Source organism: Mustelus asterias, chromosome 8 (genome assembly GCF_964213995.1).
Source record: "Mustelus asterias chromosome 8, sMusAst1.hap1.1, whole genome shotgun sequence".
In the NCBI taxonomy this organism is placed as follows: Eukaryota; Metazoa; Chordata; class Chondrichthyes; order Carcharhiniformes; family Triakidae; genus Mustelus; species Mustelus asterias.
In genome coordinates, this window is record NC_135808.1 from 83,280,883 (window position 1) to 83,300,530 (window position 19,648).

At 43.2% G+C, this 19,648-nt stretch overlaps 1 protein-coding gene across 1 annotated transcript in view; it reads left to right on the forward strand.

Annotated features, from left to right (window-relative positions):
* Positions 1–349: 349 nt before the first annotated feature.
* The window catches only part of atg4c (autophagy related 4C, cysteine peptidase), a 59,652-nt gene continuing 40,353 nt past the window's right edge, over positions 350–19,648 (forward strand). Inside the window, exons 1-3 of the mRNA XM_078218398.1 lie at positions 350–454; positions 8,706–8,888; positions 13,363–13,446. Coding sequence (XP_078074524.1) covers positions 8,813–8,888; positions 13,363–13,446 — 160 coding nt within the window. The 5' untranslated portion in view covers positions 350–454; positions 8,706–8,812. The remainder of the gene's footprint in view (positions 455–8,705; positions 8,889–13,362; positions 13,447–19,648) is intronic.

The window sequence follows — 19,648 nt, forward strand, 5'->3', positions numbered from 1 at the left end:
ATATTTATAATGTGCATTACATAGTATTTGCTAAATCCTTATTGTGCAGTATATTAATGTGTACTACATAGTATTTGCTGAATCCTTGATGTGCAATATATTTATAATTTGTACTATATGACATTTGCAAAATCCTTGATGTGCAGTATATCTATGTGTATGTACCATCTGATATTTGCTAAATCCTTGTTGTGCATTATCTTTATTATGTGTAACATATGATATCTGCAGTCTTGCAATGTTGCAGTATCTGTTCCTGGTCCAACCTTTCACGTGACGCGCGGCCGCTGGCTGTCCCGGTGCCACCCATGCGCAGCTCCTCCCCTCGTCCCGGATGTTTGGCGGCGCCATCTTGGGGAAGGAGCGGGGAACCGGAAGCGGTGCTGCTGGAGTGTCCCCTGTGAAAATGAATAATATTCATACCGTGCCTCCAGATGGAAATCGCGCAGTGATGGTATGTACAAGTCTACACTCACCGGGCGGGGTTTGTGGTCGGCACGAGTGTCTTTTGCCTGGTTTCGTTTGACTCGGGTGTTTGCTGTTGTTTAGGCTCAGTTTTGCTGCATGATTGACAAGTGAAGCAAAAGACAAAACTACACCGGATATTGACTCAAGGCAGGGCCTTATAGGGTACCATAACCTAGCATTATCTCACATGCCAATTGGCCTTTAAAAAAAATGTAGGCTCGTGATACAGAACTTCCATCACTTTTCAACTACGGTAAAGTAAATGCTGTACCAGGCATTGGTTAGACGACACTTCTGGTACGGTGCAGACACTTGGTATTGATGTACTGTTTAAAAACATAACCCTGCCTGAGAAAGTTCCCAACGCTAGGCAGCTCGTTTTGCTACAACGATCATTTATTTGTGAGATAGCAGTGCCACGTCGTTGGGCTGGCCCGTTCTCCAGAACCGAAGAAAATCTCATACTTTGTCTTTTTAATTTTGAATGTACAATTAAATATCTTTAAACAGCACATTAAGCCCCAAAGTGAAGAGTTCATTGCCAACAACTCTACCCCAGTATGGTTCCTTTGCTAACTCCTTTTTCTCCAGGAACAATCAACAATCTTCCACAAACCTTAGCCTCTGTGTTTTCTAATGATTCATTTAAGAAAATACTACTGCCCAGTTTCAGGCCCAGTGAGGCGAACATGTAGTGGAATGTTTGCTGTAATTGGCAGAACACATCACTGGTACTGAACCAGAAGGTGCTGATTCATTTAAAGAAAATCTGTTAAAATTTTAAATTAATGTAACCATTCACTGCTCTCATTGTGGACCTACTGTGAAAATTACCTGGTGAAAGACTACAGAGGGAACCCGTACCAAGTGCTGATTTAACTTTTTTGTTGCTGAATACAAATAGCATCACTGATAATTTTGGATTCCTGCAAGTAGCTATCTGGGTCATAAACTGCCCAGAAAGTAAAGGCACCAAAAAAGGTTTAACACTAATCTTCTATATCAGTAGCCTTGGAGTCATTTTAGAATACTGTAATCAATGAGATAACATATCTCTTATTTAAATGACAGTTATGCTGAAATAAATTGTATGGGACCAGGGTAAGGAGAGTGATGCAATTGCAGTTCAAATTTTGATATTTTCTTGACCATTGAATCCCAGATGCCTCCTTGATGTACCTCATTAAAAGAGAAAGTATAGCTGAGAATTCTCCTAAAGCCTGGTTATTTTCCATCAGTCTGATTTTGTTAACATTTTATTTCCATATCAATTCCTTTTGCATTTGATTTTGAAGCGGTATTACCTTCAGAAAATGCAATGGCTTGGAACCAAGAGGGTAACGTACTCTGAAAATTAATTAATCCTGTTAATCTTTAAAGTGAACATTTTTTGTGGTGTTATTCAACTGCAGCTTACATTTATATGTACCTTTAACCGAGTAATTGTCATAGTTACTGAGGGAATATTGAGTTAATCTGTGGATCAACTGATTTCCCCAAAATAATTGCCTTCCTGTGCACCATGTCGAGCTTAATTTGTAGCTTTTTCATAGAAGGTTTACTCAAATATCACCAGACTCTACATTAGTACTTTTAAAATAGCTTACTCCAACTATTTCACATGGAATTACAAATCTTTGAGTGACCTCAAGATGCTGTTATCACCAAACCTAAAGCAAATAGTACTTTGGTGATCCTCAACCTGCATCAATCATCACAACTCAGTGAAGCAAGATAACATGATAATCATACCATTGAAGTACAGGAACTATTAAATAGTACACAATTAAAAGGAGTTTACAAAAAATACATTCATCACAAGATTAACACTCCTTGTGACCGATATAATCAGTTCAGGTTCATCATCATAGAATCATAGAGTTTTATGGTACAAAAAGTGGCTCTTCAGCCAGCGTGTCTCATTGGCCATCAAACACCTATCTATTCTAATCCCATTTTCCAGCTCTTGGTCCGTAGCTTTGTATGCCATAGCATTTCAAGTGCTTATCCAAATGCTTCTCAAATGTTGTGAGGGTTCCCGCTTCTATCATTCTTTCAAACAGTGAGTTCTGGATTCCCACTATCCTGAAAAACCTTTTCCTGAAATCCCATCTAAATCTCCTGACCCTTTCTTTAAATCTATGCACGCTAGTTTTTGACCCCTCTGCTAAGGGGAAAAGTTTCTTCCTATCCACTCTTATCTATGTCCCGCATAATTTTGTACACCTTGATCAGGTTCCCCCTCGGTCTTCTCTGCTCTAACGAAAACAACTCCAGCCTAACCAGCCTTCCTTTACATACCTGTAGAGATGTTTACAGTCAGTTTTTATGTTCCCCGCTAGCTTACTCTATTTTCCTCTTCTTAATCAATCCCTTGCTCGTCCTTTGCTGAATTTTAAACTGCTCCCAATTCTCAGGTCTATTGCTTTTTCTTGCCAATTTGTATGCTTCTTCTTTGAATCCAATACTATCTCTAATTACCCTTGTAATCCATGAGTTTGCCACAATTCCCTTACCACTCTTGCACCAAGCAACTTCTGGAGTTCACCTATTTGTTCCTTAAATGCCTGCCATTGCTTGTCCACTGTCCTTCCTTTCAATAATGTTTCCCAGTCCATCATAGACAATTTATGTCTCATACCATCATAGTTACCTTTATTGAGATTCTGGACCCTGGTCTCAGAATCAACTACATTACTATCATATTATGGTCACTAATCCCCAAGGGTTCTCTCTCAGCTAGATTGCCAACTAATCCTTTATCATTGCACAATACCTAGTCTAGGATGACCTGTTCCTTTGTTGGTTCCTCAACCTATTGGTCCAGAAAACCATCCCATATACACTCCAGAAATTCCTCCTCTATTGTACTGTGATTAATTTGTCTCTCAATCTGCATGCAGATTAAAGTCACCCATAATTACAGATGTTCCTTTAACACATGCATCTCTAATGCTTTTCCCAACATTACCACTACACTCTTGGCTTTATCTTTATTCTTTTCCTCATGTATCATTTCAAACACCCACATGTTCACTCTGAGCAATTCACCACATCATGATAATTAGAGTCACATTTAAAGCACCTATTAGTGTTTCCTTGGGCATTCCTAGGATTCATTAAGCTATTATTACTGTTCCAGTTTCATTTTCTGCTATTATAACCAGATTTGCCGTACATAATTTCATAACATCATTTTGACTGCTTTCAGTCCTTCAGTTGTTTTGGCTGCTGTGATGATGTCTGGCCTAGAAACTTGGTAAACATTCAGTCTTCTATTCTTTCTGTCACAACGGAATGGCTCATTTATTCCATGATGACTGAACGGAATGACATTTCCCCAGGAGTTTTTTTTAAAGATATCAGCCACAGTTCGACAGCGGCTCCTTTAACCAGTTGCCAGTCCATATGCAACAACTTGGCACAATTTAATAATTTAAATGCTAGTACTGATCTCCGGGTCCCTACGTTGAACTTTAACAAATTATACAACACAAAAGTGTTCATGATACTCTTTCACAGAATGTTTATTCATTCCCAATAATCTGTCAAAATTCTAACAAGGCATCAGAAATTTAACAACTGATCTTTTTGTAGATACCATTCCCCCCCCCCCCCGAAACTCCAAACCTTCAACAGTATCACATCCATTTCAGAGAATCCCTTACATTGTGCAGGGAACTACAACATCAAGATTAAGCCTTGTTTTTTCTTTGGTGAATAGTAACCTGTATCCACGTATCAACCTCATTCTATCATTAGTTATATGGTTCAGGCTCCAAGAACATCAGAGGGTAATTGTATGCCAATTTAAACCTGCTTTCTGCAATTTTCCATGATACTCACAAGGATTTTAGTTCTGTGCCCAAAAACAGATTGTTATTTAATGCCTCCATCTTTGGGTAACCATCCTATGTGAACTTAAGAGAGTAAGATAGTGAAGGATAGAAACTAGAAGCAGGAGTAGGCCATTTGGCCCCTCGAGCCTATTCCACCATTCATTTTGATCATGGCTGATCATCAAATTCACTATCCTGATCCTGCCTACCCCCCATATCCCTTAATCTAATTTCTTCTTGAAATCACACAACTTTTTGACCTCAACTACTTTCTTACCAAGTTGAGGAACCAACAAGGGAACTGCAGAAGGAGACCATTTGGCCATCGAGTCTGCACTGAACACTATCCCACCCAGGCCCTATTCCGTAACCCCTCATATTTACCCTGCTAAACCCCTTGACACTAGGGTTAATTTAGCATGGCCAATCAACCTAACCCGTACATCTTTGGAAAATACTTTGATAATTAAAAAGAATAATTAATAAAGCTCACCATTTGAGTATGAGAGGGAAAGAGTCAGTCTACCTCACTCCCAAATGATTTTCACAGATTCACCACTTTCTGGGTGAAGTAATGTCTCCTCACCTCTGTTCTAAAAGGTTTGTCCCTCATAGGAGGCGATGGCCTAGAGGTATTATCACAAGACTATTCATCCAGAAACTCAGCTAATGTTCTGGGGATCCAGGTTCGAATCCCACGAAAGCAGATGGTGGAATTTGAATTCAATAAAAATATCTGGAATTAAGAATCTACTAATGACCATGAAACCATTGTCGATTGTCGGAAAAAACCATCTGGTTCACTAATGTCCTTCAGGGAAGGAAATCTGCTATCCTTACCTGGTCTTGCAGACATGTGACTCCAGAGCCACAGTGCCACAATAATGTAGTTGACTCTCAAATGCCTTCCAAGGGCAACTAGGAATGGGAAATAAATGCTGGCCAGCCAGCAACTCCCATGTCCCATGAATGAATGAATAAAATGAATATCCTCAAATTATGACCCATAGTTCTGGACTCTCCCACCATTGCAAACATTCTTTCTGAATCTACGCTGTCTAATCCTGTTAGAATTTTATAAATTTCTATGAGATCCCCTCATATTCTTCTAAACTCCAATGAATAAAATCCTAACCGACTTAGTCCCGCCTGATATGACAGACCTGCCCTCCCAGGAATCAACCTGGTAAAACTAATAGTGTAGGTTTGTCCAATCTTTTCACTTGGGGAACAAAATTTCTATTTTTTTTCTCACTCAAGGGGCCGGTCAGCAATTGTTGGAAAGATAAAGTTTGGCACATTAAACATTAATTTCAAAATAAAGTTAAGTTATGAAGAAATGAAACAATTTGAGGTAAAATCATAGAATCCCTACAGTGCAGAAGGAGGCCATTCACCCCGTCACGTCTGCACCGACAACAATCCCACCCAGGCCTTATTCCCGTAACCCCTCATATTTACCGGATGGGATGTACCCCAGGTTACTGTGGGAGGCGAGGGAGGAGATTGCGGAGCCTTTGGCGATGATCTTTGCATCGTCGATGGAGACGGGAGAGGTTCCGGAGGATTGGAGGATTGCGGATGTGGTCCCTATATTCAAGAAAGGGAACAGGGACAGCCCGGGAAATTACCGACCGGTGAGTCTAACCTCAGTGGTTGGTAAGTTGATGGAGAGGATCCTGAGAGACAGGATTTATGATCATCCAGAGAAGTTTAGTATGATCAAAAGTAGTCAGCACGGCTTTGTCAGGGGCAGGTCGTGCCTTACGAGCCTGGTTGAGTTCTTTGAAAATGTGACCAAGCACATTGACGAAGGAAGAGCGGTGGATGTGGTCTATATGGACTTCAGCAAAGCGTTCGATAAGGTCCCCCATGCAAGACTTCTTGAGAAAGTGAGAGGGCATGGGATCCAAGGGGCTGTTGCCTTGTGGATCCAGAACTGGCTTGCCTGCAGAAGGCAGAGAGTGGCTGTGGAGGGGTCTTTCTCTGCATGGAGGTCAGTGACCAGTGGAGTGCCCCAGGGATCTGTTCTGGGACCCTTGCTGTTTGTCATTTTCATAAATGACCTGGATGAGGAAGTGGAGGGATGGGTTGGTAAGTTTGCTGACGACACCAAGGTAGGTGGTGTTGTGGATAGTTTGGAGGGATGTCAGAAGTTGCAGCGAGACATAGATAGAATGCAAGACTGGGCGGAGAAGTGGCAGATGGACTTCAACCCGGATAAGTGTGTAGTGATCCATTTTGGCAGATCCAATGGGATGGAGCAGCAGTATAAAATGAAGGGTACCATTCTTAGCAGTGTAGAGGATCAGAAGGACCTTGGGGTCCGGGTCCATAGGACTCTTAAATCGGCCTCGCAGGTGGAGGATGCGGTCAAGAAGGCGTATGGCGTACTAGCCTTCATTAATCGAGGGATTGAGTTTAGGAGTCGGGAGATAATGCTGCAGCTTTATAGGACCCTGGTTAGACCCCACTTGGAGTACTGCGCGCAGTTCTGGTCACCTCATTACAGGAAAGATGTTGAAGCCATTGAAAGGGTGCAGAGGAGATTTACAAGGATGTTGCCTGGATTGGGGGGCATGCCTTATGAGGATAGGTTGAGGGAGCTTGGTCTCTTCTCCCTGGAGAGACGAAGGATGAGAGGTGACCTGATAGAGGTTTACAAGATGTTGAGGGGTCTGGATAGGGTGGACTCTCAGAGGCTATTTCCAAGGGCTGAAATGGTTGCTACGAGAGGACACAGGTTTAAGGTGCTGGGGGGTAGGTACAGGGGGGATGTCAGGGGTACGTTTTTCACTCAGAGGGTGGTGGGTGAGTGGAATCGGCTGACGTCGGTGGTGGTGGAGGCAAACTCGTTGGGGTCTTTTAAGAGACTTCTGGATGAGTACATGGGATTTAATGGGATTGAGGGCTATAGATAGGCCTAGAGGTGGGAATGTGATCGGCGCAACTTGTGGGCCGAAGGGCCTGTTTGTGCTGTGGCTTTCTATGTTCTATGTTTAAACCCTCTGACACTAGGGTTAATTTAGCATGGCCACTCAACCTAACCCGCACATCTTTGGACAATACTTTGATAATTAAAAAAGAGTAATTAATAAAGCTCACCATTTGAGTATGAGAGGGAAAGAGACAGTCTGTTTCACTCCCAAAGTCTAAGTACAGCTCGAAGAACTCCAATAAATTGGTTATACATACTTCCACAAAACCATGTTGACTCTGCCTGATTGCCTTAAACTTTTCAAAACACCCTACTACAACATATTTAATTACTAGTTTCTAACTTTTTCGTTGTCACACATGTTAAATCAACTGGACTGTAGTTTCCTGCTTTCTGTCTTTCTCTTCCCTCCCCACCTTTTTTTGAGTAAAGAAGTTGCTATTTTCCAATCTAGTAGAAACTTCCCCAAATTGAGGGAGTTTTGGAAAATTAATACCAATGCATTAACTATTTCACCAGCCATTTCAACATTAATTATTTTGCTGGCCACTTCATACTCCTGTTCTTATTTCCTCTGTTCCTATGATATAGAGCAAGACAGGACCCTAAATCTAAGTCTCGTGTCCTTTTTGTGTTAGAATTTTTGTCTACACCATAAATGTCACTAACCTTTGATTCCACTAATATAAATGTCAGAATAAAACTAGTATATCTTTAAGTTGGAGTTTTAAATGTTAGAGAATAGTTAATATGTTGAAAATAAAGCAAATGTTAAGATAAAATAATAGGAATAAGGAAAGAAATATATGAACAAAATTTTCAAAATATTTTGTCTGCGTCTAAAATTGTATTTTTAAAGCATCCACTTAATTGTGTGTAGTTAATATTAAAGCAATGGAGGCATATTTGGGTGGCATTATTTCTCTTTAATTATCTGTGCTCATCTAATTCTGGCCTCTTGAGCATCCTAATTTAAATTGCCACAACATTGGTGACCATGTCGTCAGTTGCCCAGGGCCTAAGCTCTGGAATTATCTCTTTGTTCCTCACTGCCTCATTTCTCTCCTTTAAAACTTTCCTACTTACTTCTTTGACCAAACTTTTGGTTGTCAGATCCAATATCTCCATGTGTGCCTCAGTATCATATTCTGTTTTATAATGCTCCTGTGACGTGCCTTGAGATATTTTATTGTATTTAAGATGCTGTGTAAATATGAGCTGTTGTAAAAGTTTTTGTCATGGCCATGTTTTTGAACTGAAAATATTTAAGCAAAATGGGTTATTTTTGGAATTATTCCTTTTGTGAGTGGGTGGGTGTGGGGAGCTAGTGAGCAGAGGATTTACTTGTGCTCTTAGCTCAGTTTCACATTGGACAGTGCATTTACTCAGAGCAATGTTTGTTTCTTGAATTGATAGATTTGAATGTTACAAAACCAATACTTTACTGTTTCATCTCTCAGTGAGTTCTCGGCCTTGTGTTTGAAGTCTGCTCCATTTTGGAATAAAGCAAAGTGTTTTACATCAACCCAAGGGAAGCTGGAATGGCAACATCTGCTAAAAGCTGAAAATGGAAGATAGCGAACCTGATGAAGTGGATAAACTGAAGGCGAAGTTTATGTCAGCATGGCATAATATGAAGTACAGTAGGTGCTGCTCGTACACTTTGACTGAAGAGAGTAAGGGTACACATCGGGTTAATGAAGAGCTGTTAAATTTCAAAGCAATGTCGGTGTTAAAATCTAATGATTCATACAAGCCATATGCATGGAACAGCACTACATTTTAATCCTGATCTGAGTTTGCTGTTCTCAGCTGGGGCGGCTGTCAGGTAGTATGGTCATCCTCAGCAGTATTACCACTTTCCCACCTCCCACCCCTGACTGGGAAAAGAATCATTGGCCAGAATTCCTCTTCTTCATCTTACTTCAGTGACTGCTAATGGAAGTCACATGTGAATGTCATGTGAGGGTGACTGTGATGGTCCCTATGATTGAATAAGCTATCAGCACTCTTTATCTCTGGCCTCTCAGGTAAAGAGCCATTTACAACACAGAAGAGGGCCATTTGGCCTTCAAGTCCATGGCTGTTCCACATAGAGCAATCTGTTCCACGCCACCGCTAAGTCCCCGTAATTTGTTTCCTTGAAGCATCCACCCAATTTTCTTTCGAAATTCTTGATTGTTTCTGCATTCATTACTCTAATGGACAGCAAGTTCCAGGTCATTACCACTTGCTGCATAAAAACATTCTTCCTCACATTTCCCCTGCATCTGTTCCCAAAAGTCTTAAATCTGTGGTCTCCAGTGCTTATACAATCAGCTAATCGGTAGAGCTTTGCCATGCCTACCTTATCAAACCTTGTCATAATCTTGTACAGATCTATCAAATCTTCCCGCCAAACCCTTTGTCCCGAGGAGAACATCTCCAGCCTTTTCAGCCTTCCAGTCGTGTTAAAAAAAACCCGCCCCCACCACCCAACCCTGGAACCATACTGGTAAATTTCCTCTGCACTCTTTCAAAAACCTTCACATTTTCCCCCAAATGTGGTGACCAGAGCTGCATGCTATACTGTAGTTGAGGCCCAAGCAGAACTTAATATAGGTTCAGCATAACTCCCCTGCTTTTGTACTCAATGGCGTTATTTATGAAGCTCAAGATCTCTTATGCTTTGCTTACCACTTTCTCAGTAAGTCCTGCCACCTTCAAAGATCATTGCACATGGAGCCCCAGGTCCATCTGTTCCTGCACACTCTTTATAATTGTGCCATTAAGTCTATATTGCCTCTCCCAACCCTTCTGTCAATATGTATCATCTCACACCATCCATCACGACTGGCTGCTTTCTGTCCTTAAGCCATTTTTTAATCCAATTACACACTGGCCCGCCTATTCAATAAGCTTTTTTTAACCAGTTTCTCATATGGTTCCTTGTCTTAAAATTTGTATAGGCAACATCCACCACATTCCTTTTATCAACTATTACTTCATCAAAAGAATTCAATTAGCCTAGAATGATTTGTCTTTTACAAATGACATGTTGGCAGTGGAAATGCAAAGTGACTGGCATGAATGGAACTGGATCCCAGCACAGACATAATGGGCCAAAGGGCCTCTTTCTGTGCTGTAAAGCTCTATGATAATCCAGCACCTTCAGGAGTGGAGCTAAACAAGTGTGTGGTGACAAAATAAATAAAGGCTGCAGTAGTTGAGGCCATCTGCGTGACTGAAGAATCTTGCTTCTGGGCTGAAGGCTACAGACTTAAGCCCCTCTTCAGGACTTAAGAGCATCTGTCTACCCGGACTTCTCAGTTCTATACTGAGGGAGTGAAATATTATTGAATGTGCTCTCTTTCAGATGGAACATTAAATTAAAGGTAGGATGGGTATAGAGGGACATGGGCCAAATGCGGGCAATTGGGACTAGTTTAGGGGTTTAAAAAAAAGGGCAGCATGGACAAGTTGGGCCGAAGGGCCTGTTTCCATGCTGTTAACCTTTATGACTCTATGAAACCATGGCAGCCTATTTGAATGGATTTAAAAAATTCCCATGGAATTGTTCAAAAAAGAGAAAAAGAGTTCTCGCAGGGTTCCGACTAACATTTTTCAGCCAATAGATACCAAAAAATAAATCAATTACTCATTTGTTTCATTGCTGTTTGTGAAATTGTCCTGCCATATTGCATTCGAGACATACCATGGACATGAAAAGACAGAGGGATAAACTTGGCAACGGCAGGCCAGTCAGTCTAAAGTCGTTAGTGGGGAAACGTTTAAACACATTAATTTAGATCAAAATTGGGGCTTAGAAAAATATGGGTTAATATATGAAATAGGTAAATATATACTATCCTTGGTATAGTAATGATGTAGTAATGGAGAGGAATGATGAAGGTAGTGCAGTTAATGTTGTGTTGTACAGGCCTTTAAAAGGTGCTTGACGAAGTAATCAACTTGTTAGCAAATTGAAGCCCATGGGATTAAAGGGGTTGTTCTGTTGATACAAAATTGACTGAGGGATAGAAAGCAGAGAGTAGTGGTAAACGGTTGTTGTTCAATTTGGAGTGGTGTCTGCCAAGGACCAATGTGGGGCCAGTGCTCCTATTAATGAGCTGGACTTGGATATGCAGGGGATAATTGTAAAGTTTGCAGATAACACAACACTCAGAAATATAGTAAACTGGGAGGAGGGTAGGAGGACATTGAAAGACTAGTTAGAAAGGAAGAATATACCAGGTGAAATTTAATGCAGAGAAGTATGAAGTGATTTTATTTTGATAGGAAGAATGAGGAGATGCAATATAAATTGTACAATTTTAAGGTGGTGCAGGTGCAGAGTTACATCCGTGGATATATGTTTGCTAGGGGTACAGTAGCATTATGGTTATGTTATGGACTAGAATTCCAGAGACCTAGACTAATGATCCAGAGACATGAATTCAGTTCCCACCATGGCAGCTGAGGAATTTGAATTCACTTGATAAAATAAATTCTAGAATAAAAAGCTAGTGTTAGCAATGGTGATCATAAAACTACTAGATTGCAATTTAAAAATAAATATGGCTCACTAATATTCTTAAGGGAAGGAAATCTGCCAATCCTTTTTTTCTTTCAAAAATATGCCTGTCCTCTGAAATGGCATAACAAAGCCACTCAGTTGGATTCAAGAACGTGGCTCACCACTATCTTTTCAAGAATGATTAGGGATGGGCAACAATTGCTGACTTTGTCAGCGCTGCCCACAACAGTTTCCAGTGGCTGAAAGGTTGGTAACCAGAGTATGTAGATTTAAGGATTAAAAGATTAAAGAAGCAGAGATGACAATGAAGAAAAAATTGTTGTTGCACAGTTAGTTGTTATGATCTGGAATGCACTGTCTGAAAGGTGGTGGAAACAGATTCTATCATACATTTCAAAAGGGAATTGGATAAATATTTGAAGGGGAAACATTTGCAAGGCAATGGGGAAAGAGCAGGGCAGGAAGACTAATTGGACAGCTCTTTCAAAGGTCTATCAAAGGCACAATGACCCCCTCTGTACTGTGTCATTCTTTGATATAAATGCAAGTACACTTTCTTTACACTGCTGCTCTGTAACAAAGTGAAGTTGGTTTTCTCTAAATTTCAGATTATTGTGTATTTTGGAATCAAATAAAATGCTCGAGCTGCTAAATTTGTTCTGTAACCTTTCTTGACAAAAGATCTTATTCATCATGATAGAGTTTTATAAAATGTGTGGTATTTCAAATTTGGGTGTGAAATATGCTTAAAAAAACATGATTTTAAATGTTAGCATAGATCGTTTTTAAATGTCAGCTCGTATAAACTATATTTCAATCTTTAAAATCATGAAGTGTACTTGTCATTTTCTAACTGGCATTCCCAATAAAATAAAATGTCAGTAAACATTTACAGATATTCAACTTGAGATAAGTTTCTTAGCCAAGTGTGATCTTGTTCTTACCAGACTTCCAGACATGCATGCTTTCCAGCAGGAATCTTGGGTAGCAACCAGTGGTGGGAGCTTTATTTAAATTTCCTTCCTCTAACCCAGGCTCTGAAACCAAATGTAGTGCTCCTATCGTTGCCCTGACTGCATCAATTAACTTTACACAAACCAGGGATAGAAACTGGCCGATGTGATCTAATCTTTGTTAAATAGTGAAATTATTAACTGACCCTTCAGAGACAATGGGCAAAAATTCACTTGGCAATTGCAGGTTTTAATATGTAATTCAGCTCAATGTCCAGTTCACTTTTAAGTATTTTGAGAATGTTCGTGGTGCCAACATGATAAATGACGCCTTCGTCTTCTTCCATTTCGACAGCAAAGTCAATTCTTGTGTTCCTTCCACCCCCCCCCCCCCACCACCCCCAACACCAACCACACCCCACCCCACCCCATTTGAATGCTTTAATGAAATTTAATTTCTTTAGATGCCAACTGTGCAGCCTTTTGCCAATGGCAATTTTTTAAAAAAGAAAGTTAAAACAATGGACTTCTGTATTCTGTTTGTGAGTGAAGTTTTTTTGGGTCACTCTAGAAATAATTGGAAATGTCCCATGTAGCGCTTTGTAGTGTTGTTAGCTAATAATACTCCTCTGTCTTCTCTCCCTTCAGGCTGGGTTGTGAGAACCAAAACAAATTTTAGCAGAAACTCGCCTGTCTTTTTGCTGGGAAAATGCTATCATTTCAAGACAGAGGGTAAGTACAAATACTTGCTTTTGATTTTCTTAAATGATTTACTGTTTTCAGTTTATTATTTGGGGTGGGGGAGGTTGCGTGGGTTTCACATTGTTATTTCACTTCTGAGACTAAATTTGAATATGATGGGTTGAAATAAAATGGACAATGCAATATACAGCACGTTGATCAGCCTCCAAAAAAGAAAGATTGTATGACAGCCATAGATCTCTCTGAGAACTAGGCTCCACCTGAAACATTGGCCTGCCTTTACTCTTTTCGATGTTAACCGATGTTGGCTCTGGGATGAACGTCAGATTGCTCCAATGGATATTAAGGTTGAATGTGAAATGAATTTGGGAGCAGCAACCAATTTCTAAAAATATGCTTACTTGTAGAACAAAATTGGCCAAACACCATTTAATTCTAAATTGTAAGTCTCTCTAAGAGAGGCTGCAGAAATGAGAAAGAAGATGGCACAATGGTACAGTTGATGTCAAGGAGCACAGTTAAGATGGGAGTTATAGAAGCACTATCTTGCACCTAATGTGATTGTTTCCTTAACAGGAAATAATTATTTAATTTCTATTAATCAAATGGATCAGATAGTTCACGTTGGATCATGTTACAGAGATGGTGAAGTTGTCATGATGCTTAACTCTGAAAATGATAGAATTCAGATTGTTGCTCCCTGTAGTGAAGGTAATTCCATATTGTACAAAGGTGCTGCAAGACATTGGGCTACAACTACAGCCTTTCGTGTTAAGGAGGGCTTAATAATCCACTTCTGTTAGTTATAGCTGGGACAGCAGAAGAGAATACCTTCTAATCAACTTTGCAGTCACTTTTTAAAAAGAGAAATTTGTTGGTTTCTTCCAACTTCTAGCAGAGCCGAGGAAGAGATCCACATTAAATAGAGTTGCACTTTAATAGTAGACTAATAAATTGAGTAATATATGGTACAGCATTTCTGTTGTCCAACAGTGCAACATTTGACTCAGCAAAAACAACACAGGAGACATGATATTGAAACATACGACAACATCTTGGTATTAAAATTCCAAGATGCTTCACAAGAACATTATCAAACAAAATCTGACACTGAGCAACATGAGATATTGCAGCCGATGACTAAAAGCTTAACCACTGAGGTACTTTAAGGAGCATCTGAAAGGAGAAAAGAGGCTGAAGCTTTAGAGAGGCAGTGTCAGAACAGGGCGCCTTGGTAGCCAAAGGGCACAGCTGCCAAAGGTGGAGCAATCGGGGATTCTCAAGAAGCCCAGAATGGAGGAGTGCAAAGATCATGGAGGGCATTAAGACTGGAGGGGATTACAGAGATATGGAAGGAGAAGGCAAGGAAAATTCCCATCCTTGAAAACAAGGGTGGGAATTTTAAAATCGAGGCATTGCTTCACTGGGAGCCATTGTAGGTCAATGAGCACAGAAGTGATGAATGAATGAGACTTGGTGCGAGTTAAGACAGGCAGCAAAGTTTGCATGACTTCATGAGGATAGAATATGGTAAGCTGGCCAGGAGTGCATTGGAATAGTCAAGTCTAGAGTAATAAATACATGGATGAGGCTTTCAGCAGCAACTGAGCTGAGGGAGGGCAATGAGGTTGAGTAAGTTATGGAAATGGAAATGGGCGGCCTTAGTAATGGTGCAGATATGAGGTTGGAAATTCATCTCTGTCAAGTGTGACACCATGGCTACAAACAGGGTGATTCAATCTCATCGCCAGGGAGAGCGATGGAGTTGATGGCAAGGGAATAAGGTTTGTGGTGGGACCAAAGACAATGACGTGTACTTATATAATTAATCACACATCCCAAACCTCTTATTAGAATTTATCATATTTCCTAAACCTCCTAAAGCACTTGACTGTATAATGATACTTCGAATTACAATTGCCCTATCAACAAAGTAAGATTCTATAATGAACAACCAAGTGAATGATCAGTTAATCTGTTTTTAAGTATAAATATTGGCTTGAAACTGGGAAAACTCTTATATCATTGAGTTCTTTAAAAGCAACCAAAACAGAATCAGGTTCTTACCTGAAATTCAAAGTTTTAAAGTTTCTGAAACTTTAAATAAAGAAACTTTAAAACTTGGAATCATAGCATCTCCAACAATACAGCATTTCCTCAGAACTGCATTGTTGACAAAAATTGTATTTAGTTGCTGGATGAGGATTTGATTTCGCAACCTTTTGATTCAGAAGTGAGTGTATTACCAATTGAGCCATGCTTGTATGAAGTGATTTATATCAAAAGAGAAAGTAGAGGTAATGATCCAGTGATAAAAGCAAAATACTGCTGGAAATCAAAACAAAAACAGAAAATGCTGGAAAATCTCAGCAGGTCTGACAGCAGATGTGGAGAGGGAGTAAAGCCAATGTTTAGATGCTGTCAGACCTGCTGAGATTTTCCAGCGTTTTCTGTTTTTGTTAATGATCCAGTGGTTCAGGTCAAAACTTCCAAATGCTATTCAGGGAAACCTACGGACTACACTCGAAACTGCCTCGGAATAGATACTTGTGTAAAATAATCAGATTTGACTTTGTTCTCCATAATCTCACAATGCTTAGAATGCTTTGAAAAGTTGTAACTCACTTGTGCAAGTATTGTCCATTTGACTTGTACAGTGTCGCTCAGAGAATGGCGATCCATGTTAATCACTCATTCCAAGTACTGTTTGATAATGTATTACTTCTTCAGGAGATCATTATTATAGCTGAGTTGGATGAAGCTATTTGAAGAGTATTTTGGTGTCATTTGTTCATAAATAACAATGCCTGGGATGGCTTTTTTGATAGTGCAGTGTCTTATTCTTATCACTTGGTGTCACTGCAACCAACATTTTGAGTAAGTTACATTATTGTGGTACCTGATACTCGCCACTGAGTGGCATTGCAGGAAATCAAATTGTGTGCAGCAGTGCTTTACAGCAATACCCAACGCTGTGGTCCTCAATATCACATTATAGAATCAGAGAATCCCTACAGTGCAGAAGGAGGCCATTCGGCCCATTTAGCTTGCACTGACAACAATCCAGGCCATATCCCCACATCCAGGACCTATTCCTGTATCCCGACATATTTACCTTGCTAGTCCCCCAGACACTAGGGGGCAATTGAGCATGGCCAATCCACCTAACCCGCACATCTTTGGACTGTGGGAGGACACCGGAGCACCCGGAGGAAACTCACGCAGACACTGGGAGAACGTGCAAACTCCACACTGTCACCTGAGGCCAGAATTGAACCCGGGTCCCTGGCGCTGTGAGGCAGCAGCGCCAACCACTGTGCCACCGTGTTGCTATGACATTTAATATCCAGTATGAGAATGAGACATTATACGTATTATGAATTTTCAAAAGAAAATGATATTTGTGAGTGCAGAGAAGTTTAAATTAATTGTGTGTTTTGGGGAAAAAAATAATGATTTGCTAAACTCTTGGGGGGGGGGGAAAGATAAGGAAACAGAAGATTTCAGGATAAATTGGATGGGCGCTTGAGAGAAATAAACCTGCAAGGCAATAATGTTACTGGAGAGCAGTGGGACTGATTGAATTGCTCTGGCATTGACTCGATGGGTCTGACGGCCCCTTTCTGTATCATTCTAACAATATCTATGACTGTGAATCTCAGCCATTGAAGTAAGACACTAAAGATGGTGACTAAGAAAATCTGAGGGAATTGTATTTTCGTTCATGGGATGCAAGATCAGCATTTATTGCCCAATTCTTCTCGTATTGACAAGATGGTGAACCACCTTCTTGAACCACTGCGGTGTGTGGTGCTGGTGTACCTTCAGTGCTATTAGGAATGGAGTTCCATGGCTCTTTGATTTGATTTATTATTACATGTATTAGTATACAGTGAAAAGTATTATTTCTTGCGCGCTATACAAACAAAGCATACCATTGATAGAGAAGGGTACAAAAGAGTGCAGAATGTAGTGTTACAGTCATAGCTAGGGTGCAGAGAAAGATCAATTTAATGCAAGGTAAGTCCATTCAAAAGTCTGATGGCAGCAGGGAAGAAGCTGTTCTTGAGTCATTTGGTACATGACCTCAGACTTTTGTAACATTTTCCCGACGGAAGAAGGTGGAAAAGAGAATGTCTGGGGTGCATGGGGTCCTTAGTTATGCTGGCTGGTTTGCCGAGACAGCAGGAAGTGTAGACAGAGTCAATGGATGGGAGGCTGGTTTGTGTGTGATGGATTGGGCTACATTCATGACCTTTTGTAGTTTCTTGATGTCTTGGGCAGAGAAGGAGCCATACCAAGCTGTGATATAACCAGAAAGAATGCTTTTTATGGTGCATCTGTACAAGTTGATGAGAGTCGTAGCTGACATGCCAAATTTCCTTAGTCTTCTGAGAAAGTAGAGGCATTGATGGGCTTTCTTAACTATAGTGTCAGCATGGGGGACGAGGACAGGTTGTTGGTGATCTGGACACCTAAAAACTTGAAGCTTTCGGCCATTTCTTTGAAACAATGATGATGAAGGAATGGCAATATATTTCTGGATGATGTATGACTTGGAAGGGAATTTGCAGATGGTGATACTGTCATGTGCCAGCTGTCTTGTTCTTCTGCACCAAACTTGTCAGAATGTTTTTTGTCGGGGCCACATTTCAATGTTTTTTCCCACTTAAGGGACGAATGAGCAAATTTTGGAAAGATAAGGTTTGGCACAAGATTAAACATGAATTTAAAAAAAAAAATGCTGAGGTATGAAAAGAAAGAAATTGTTGAGCACAAAAAAATGTCAAAATAATAAATTGATAATTTTTTTAAAAGAGTAATAAATGAAGATGGCCGTGAGAGTGTGCACATCCAGTTCACTCCAGTCTCAGGGCACTCAGGGTAGGAGTGTGTATTGGGTCAATGAGAACCGTGAGACTGGGAGTGAGCCACCCACACATACACTCACTCACCCGCCCCCCCCCTCTTCCCACCCCCCTTCCCACCTTCCCCCCCCCCCCACCCCCCGGCGCGGCCTCCGCCCCCCGGCGCGGCCTCCGCCCACCGGCGTGGCCACCTGCCCCCCGGCGCGTCCCCCCGGCGCGGCCCCCGGCACGGAGCCCCGCCCCCCCGACACGGCCCCCGAGCGCGGCCCACGGGCGCAGACCCTGGCCCCGCGCGCCCCCACCCCCAGGCGCGGAACCCCTGGTGCCGCCCGGCCACCCCCCCCACCCCTTCGCGCCCCCGCCCCCCCCAACCCCTTCGCGCCCCCCCAACCCCTTCGCGCCCCCTCCGCCCCTTCGCGCCCCCTCCGCCCCTTCGCGCCCCCTCCGCCCCTTCGCGCCCCCTCCGCCCCTTCGCGCCCCCTCCGCCCCTTCGCGCCCCCTCCGCCCCTTCGCGCCCCCTCCGCCCCTTCGCGCCCCCTCCGCCCCTTCGCGCCCCCTCCGCCCCTTCGCGCCCCCTCCGCCCCTTCGCGCCCCCTCCGCCCCTTCGCGCCCCCTCCGCCCCTTCGCGCCCCCTCCGCCCCTTCGCGCCCCCTCCGCCCCTTCGCGCCCCCTCCGCCCCTTCGCGCCCCCTCCGCCCCTTCGCGCCCCCTCCGCCCCTTCGCGCCCCCTCCGCCCCTTCGCGCCCCCTCCGCCCCTTCGCGCCCCCTCCGCCCCTTCGCGCCCCCTCCGCCCCTTCGCGCCCCCTCCGCCCCTTCGCGCCCCCTCCGCCCCTTCGCGCCCCCTCCGCCCCTTCGCGCCCCCTCCGCCCCTTCGCGCCCCCTCCGCCCCTTCGCGCCCCCTCCGCCCCTTCGCGCCCCCTCCGCCCCTTCGCGCCCCCTCCGCCCCTTCGCGCCCCCTCCGCCCCTTCGCGCCCCCTCCGCCCCTTCGCGCCCCCTCCGCCCCTTCGCGCCCCCTCCGCCCCTTCGCGCCCCCTCCGCCCCTTCGCGCCCCCTCCGCCCCTTCGCGCCCCCTCCGCCCCTTCGCGCCCCCTCCGCCCCTTCGCGCCCCCTCCGCCCCTTCGCGCCCCCTCCGCCCCTTCGCGCCCCCTCCGCCCCTTCGCGCCCCCTCCGCCCCTTCGCGCCCCCTCCGCCCCTTCGCGCCCCCTCCGCCCCTTCGCGCCCCCTCCGCCCCTTCGCGCCCCCTCCGCCCCTTCGCGCCCCCTCCGCCCCTTCGCGCCCCCTCCGCCCCTTCGCGCCCCCTCCGCCCCTTCGCGCCCCCTCCGCCCCTTCGCGCCCCCTCCGCCCCTTCGCGCCCCCTCCGCCCCT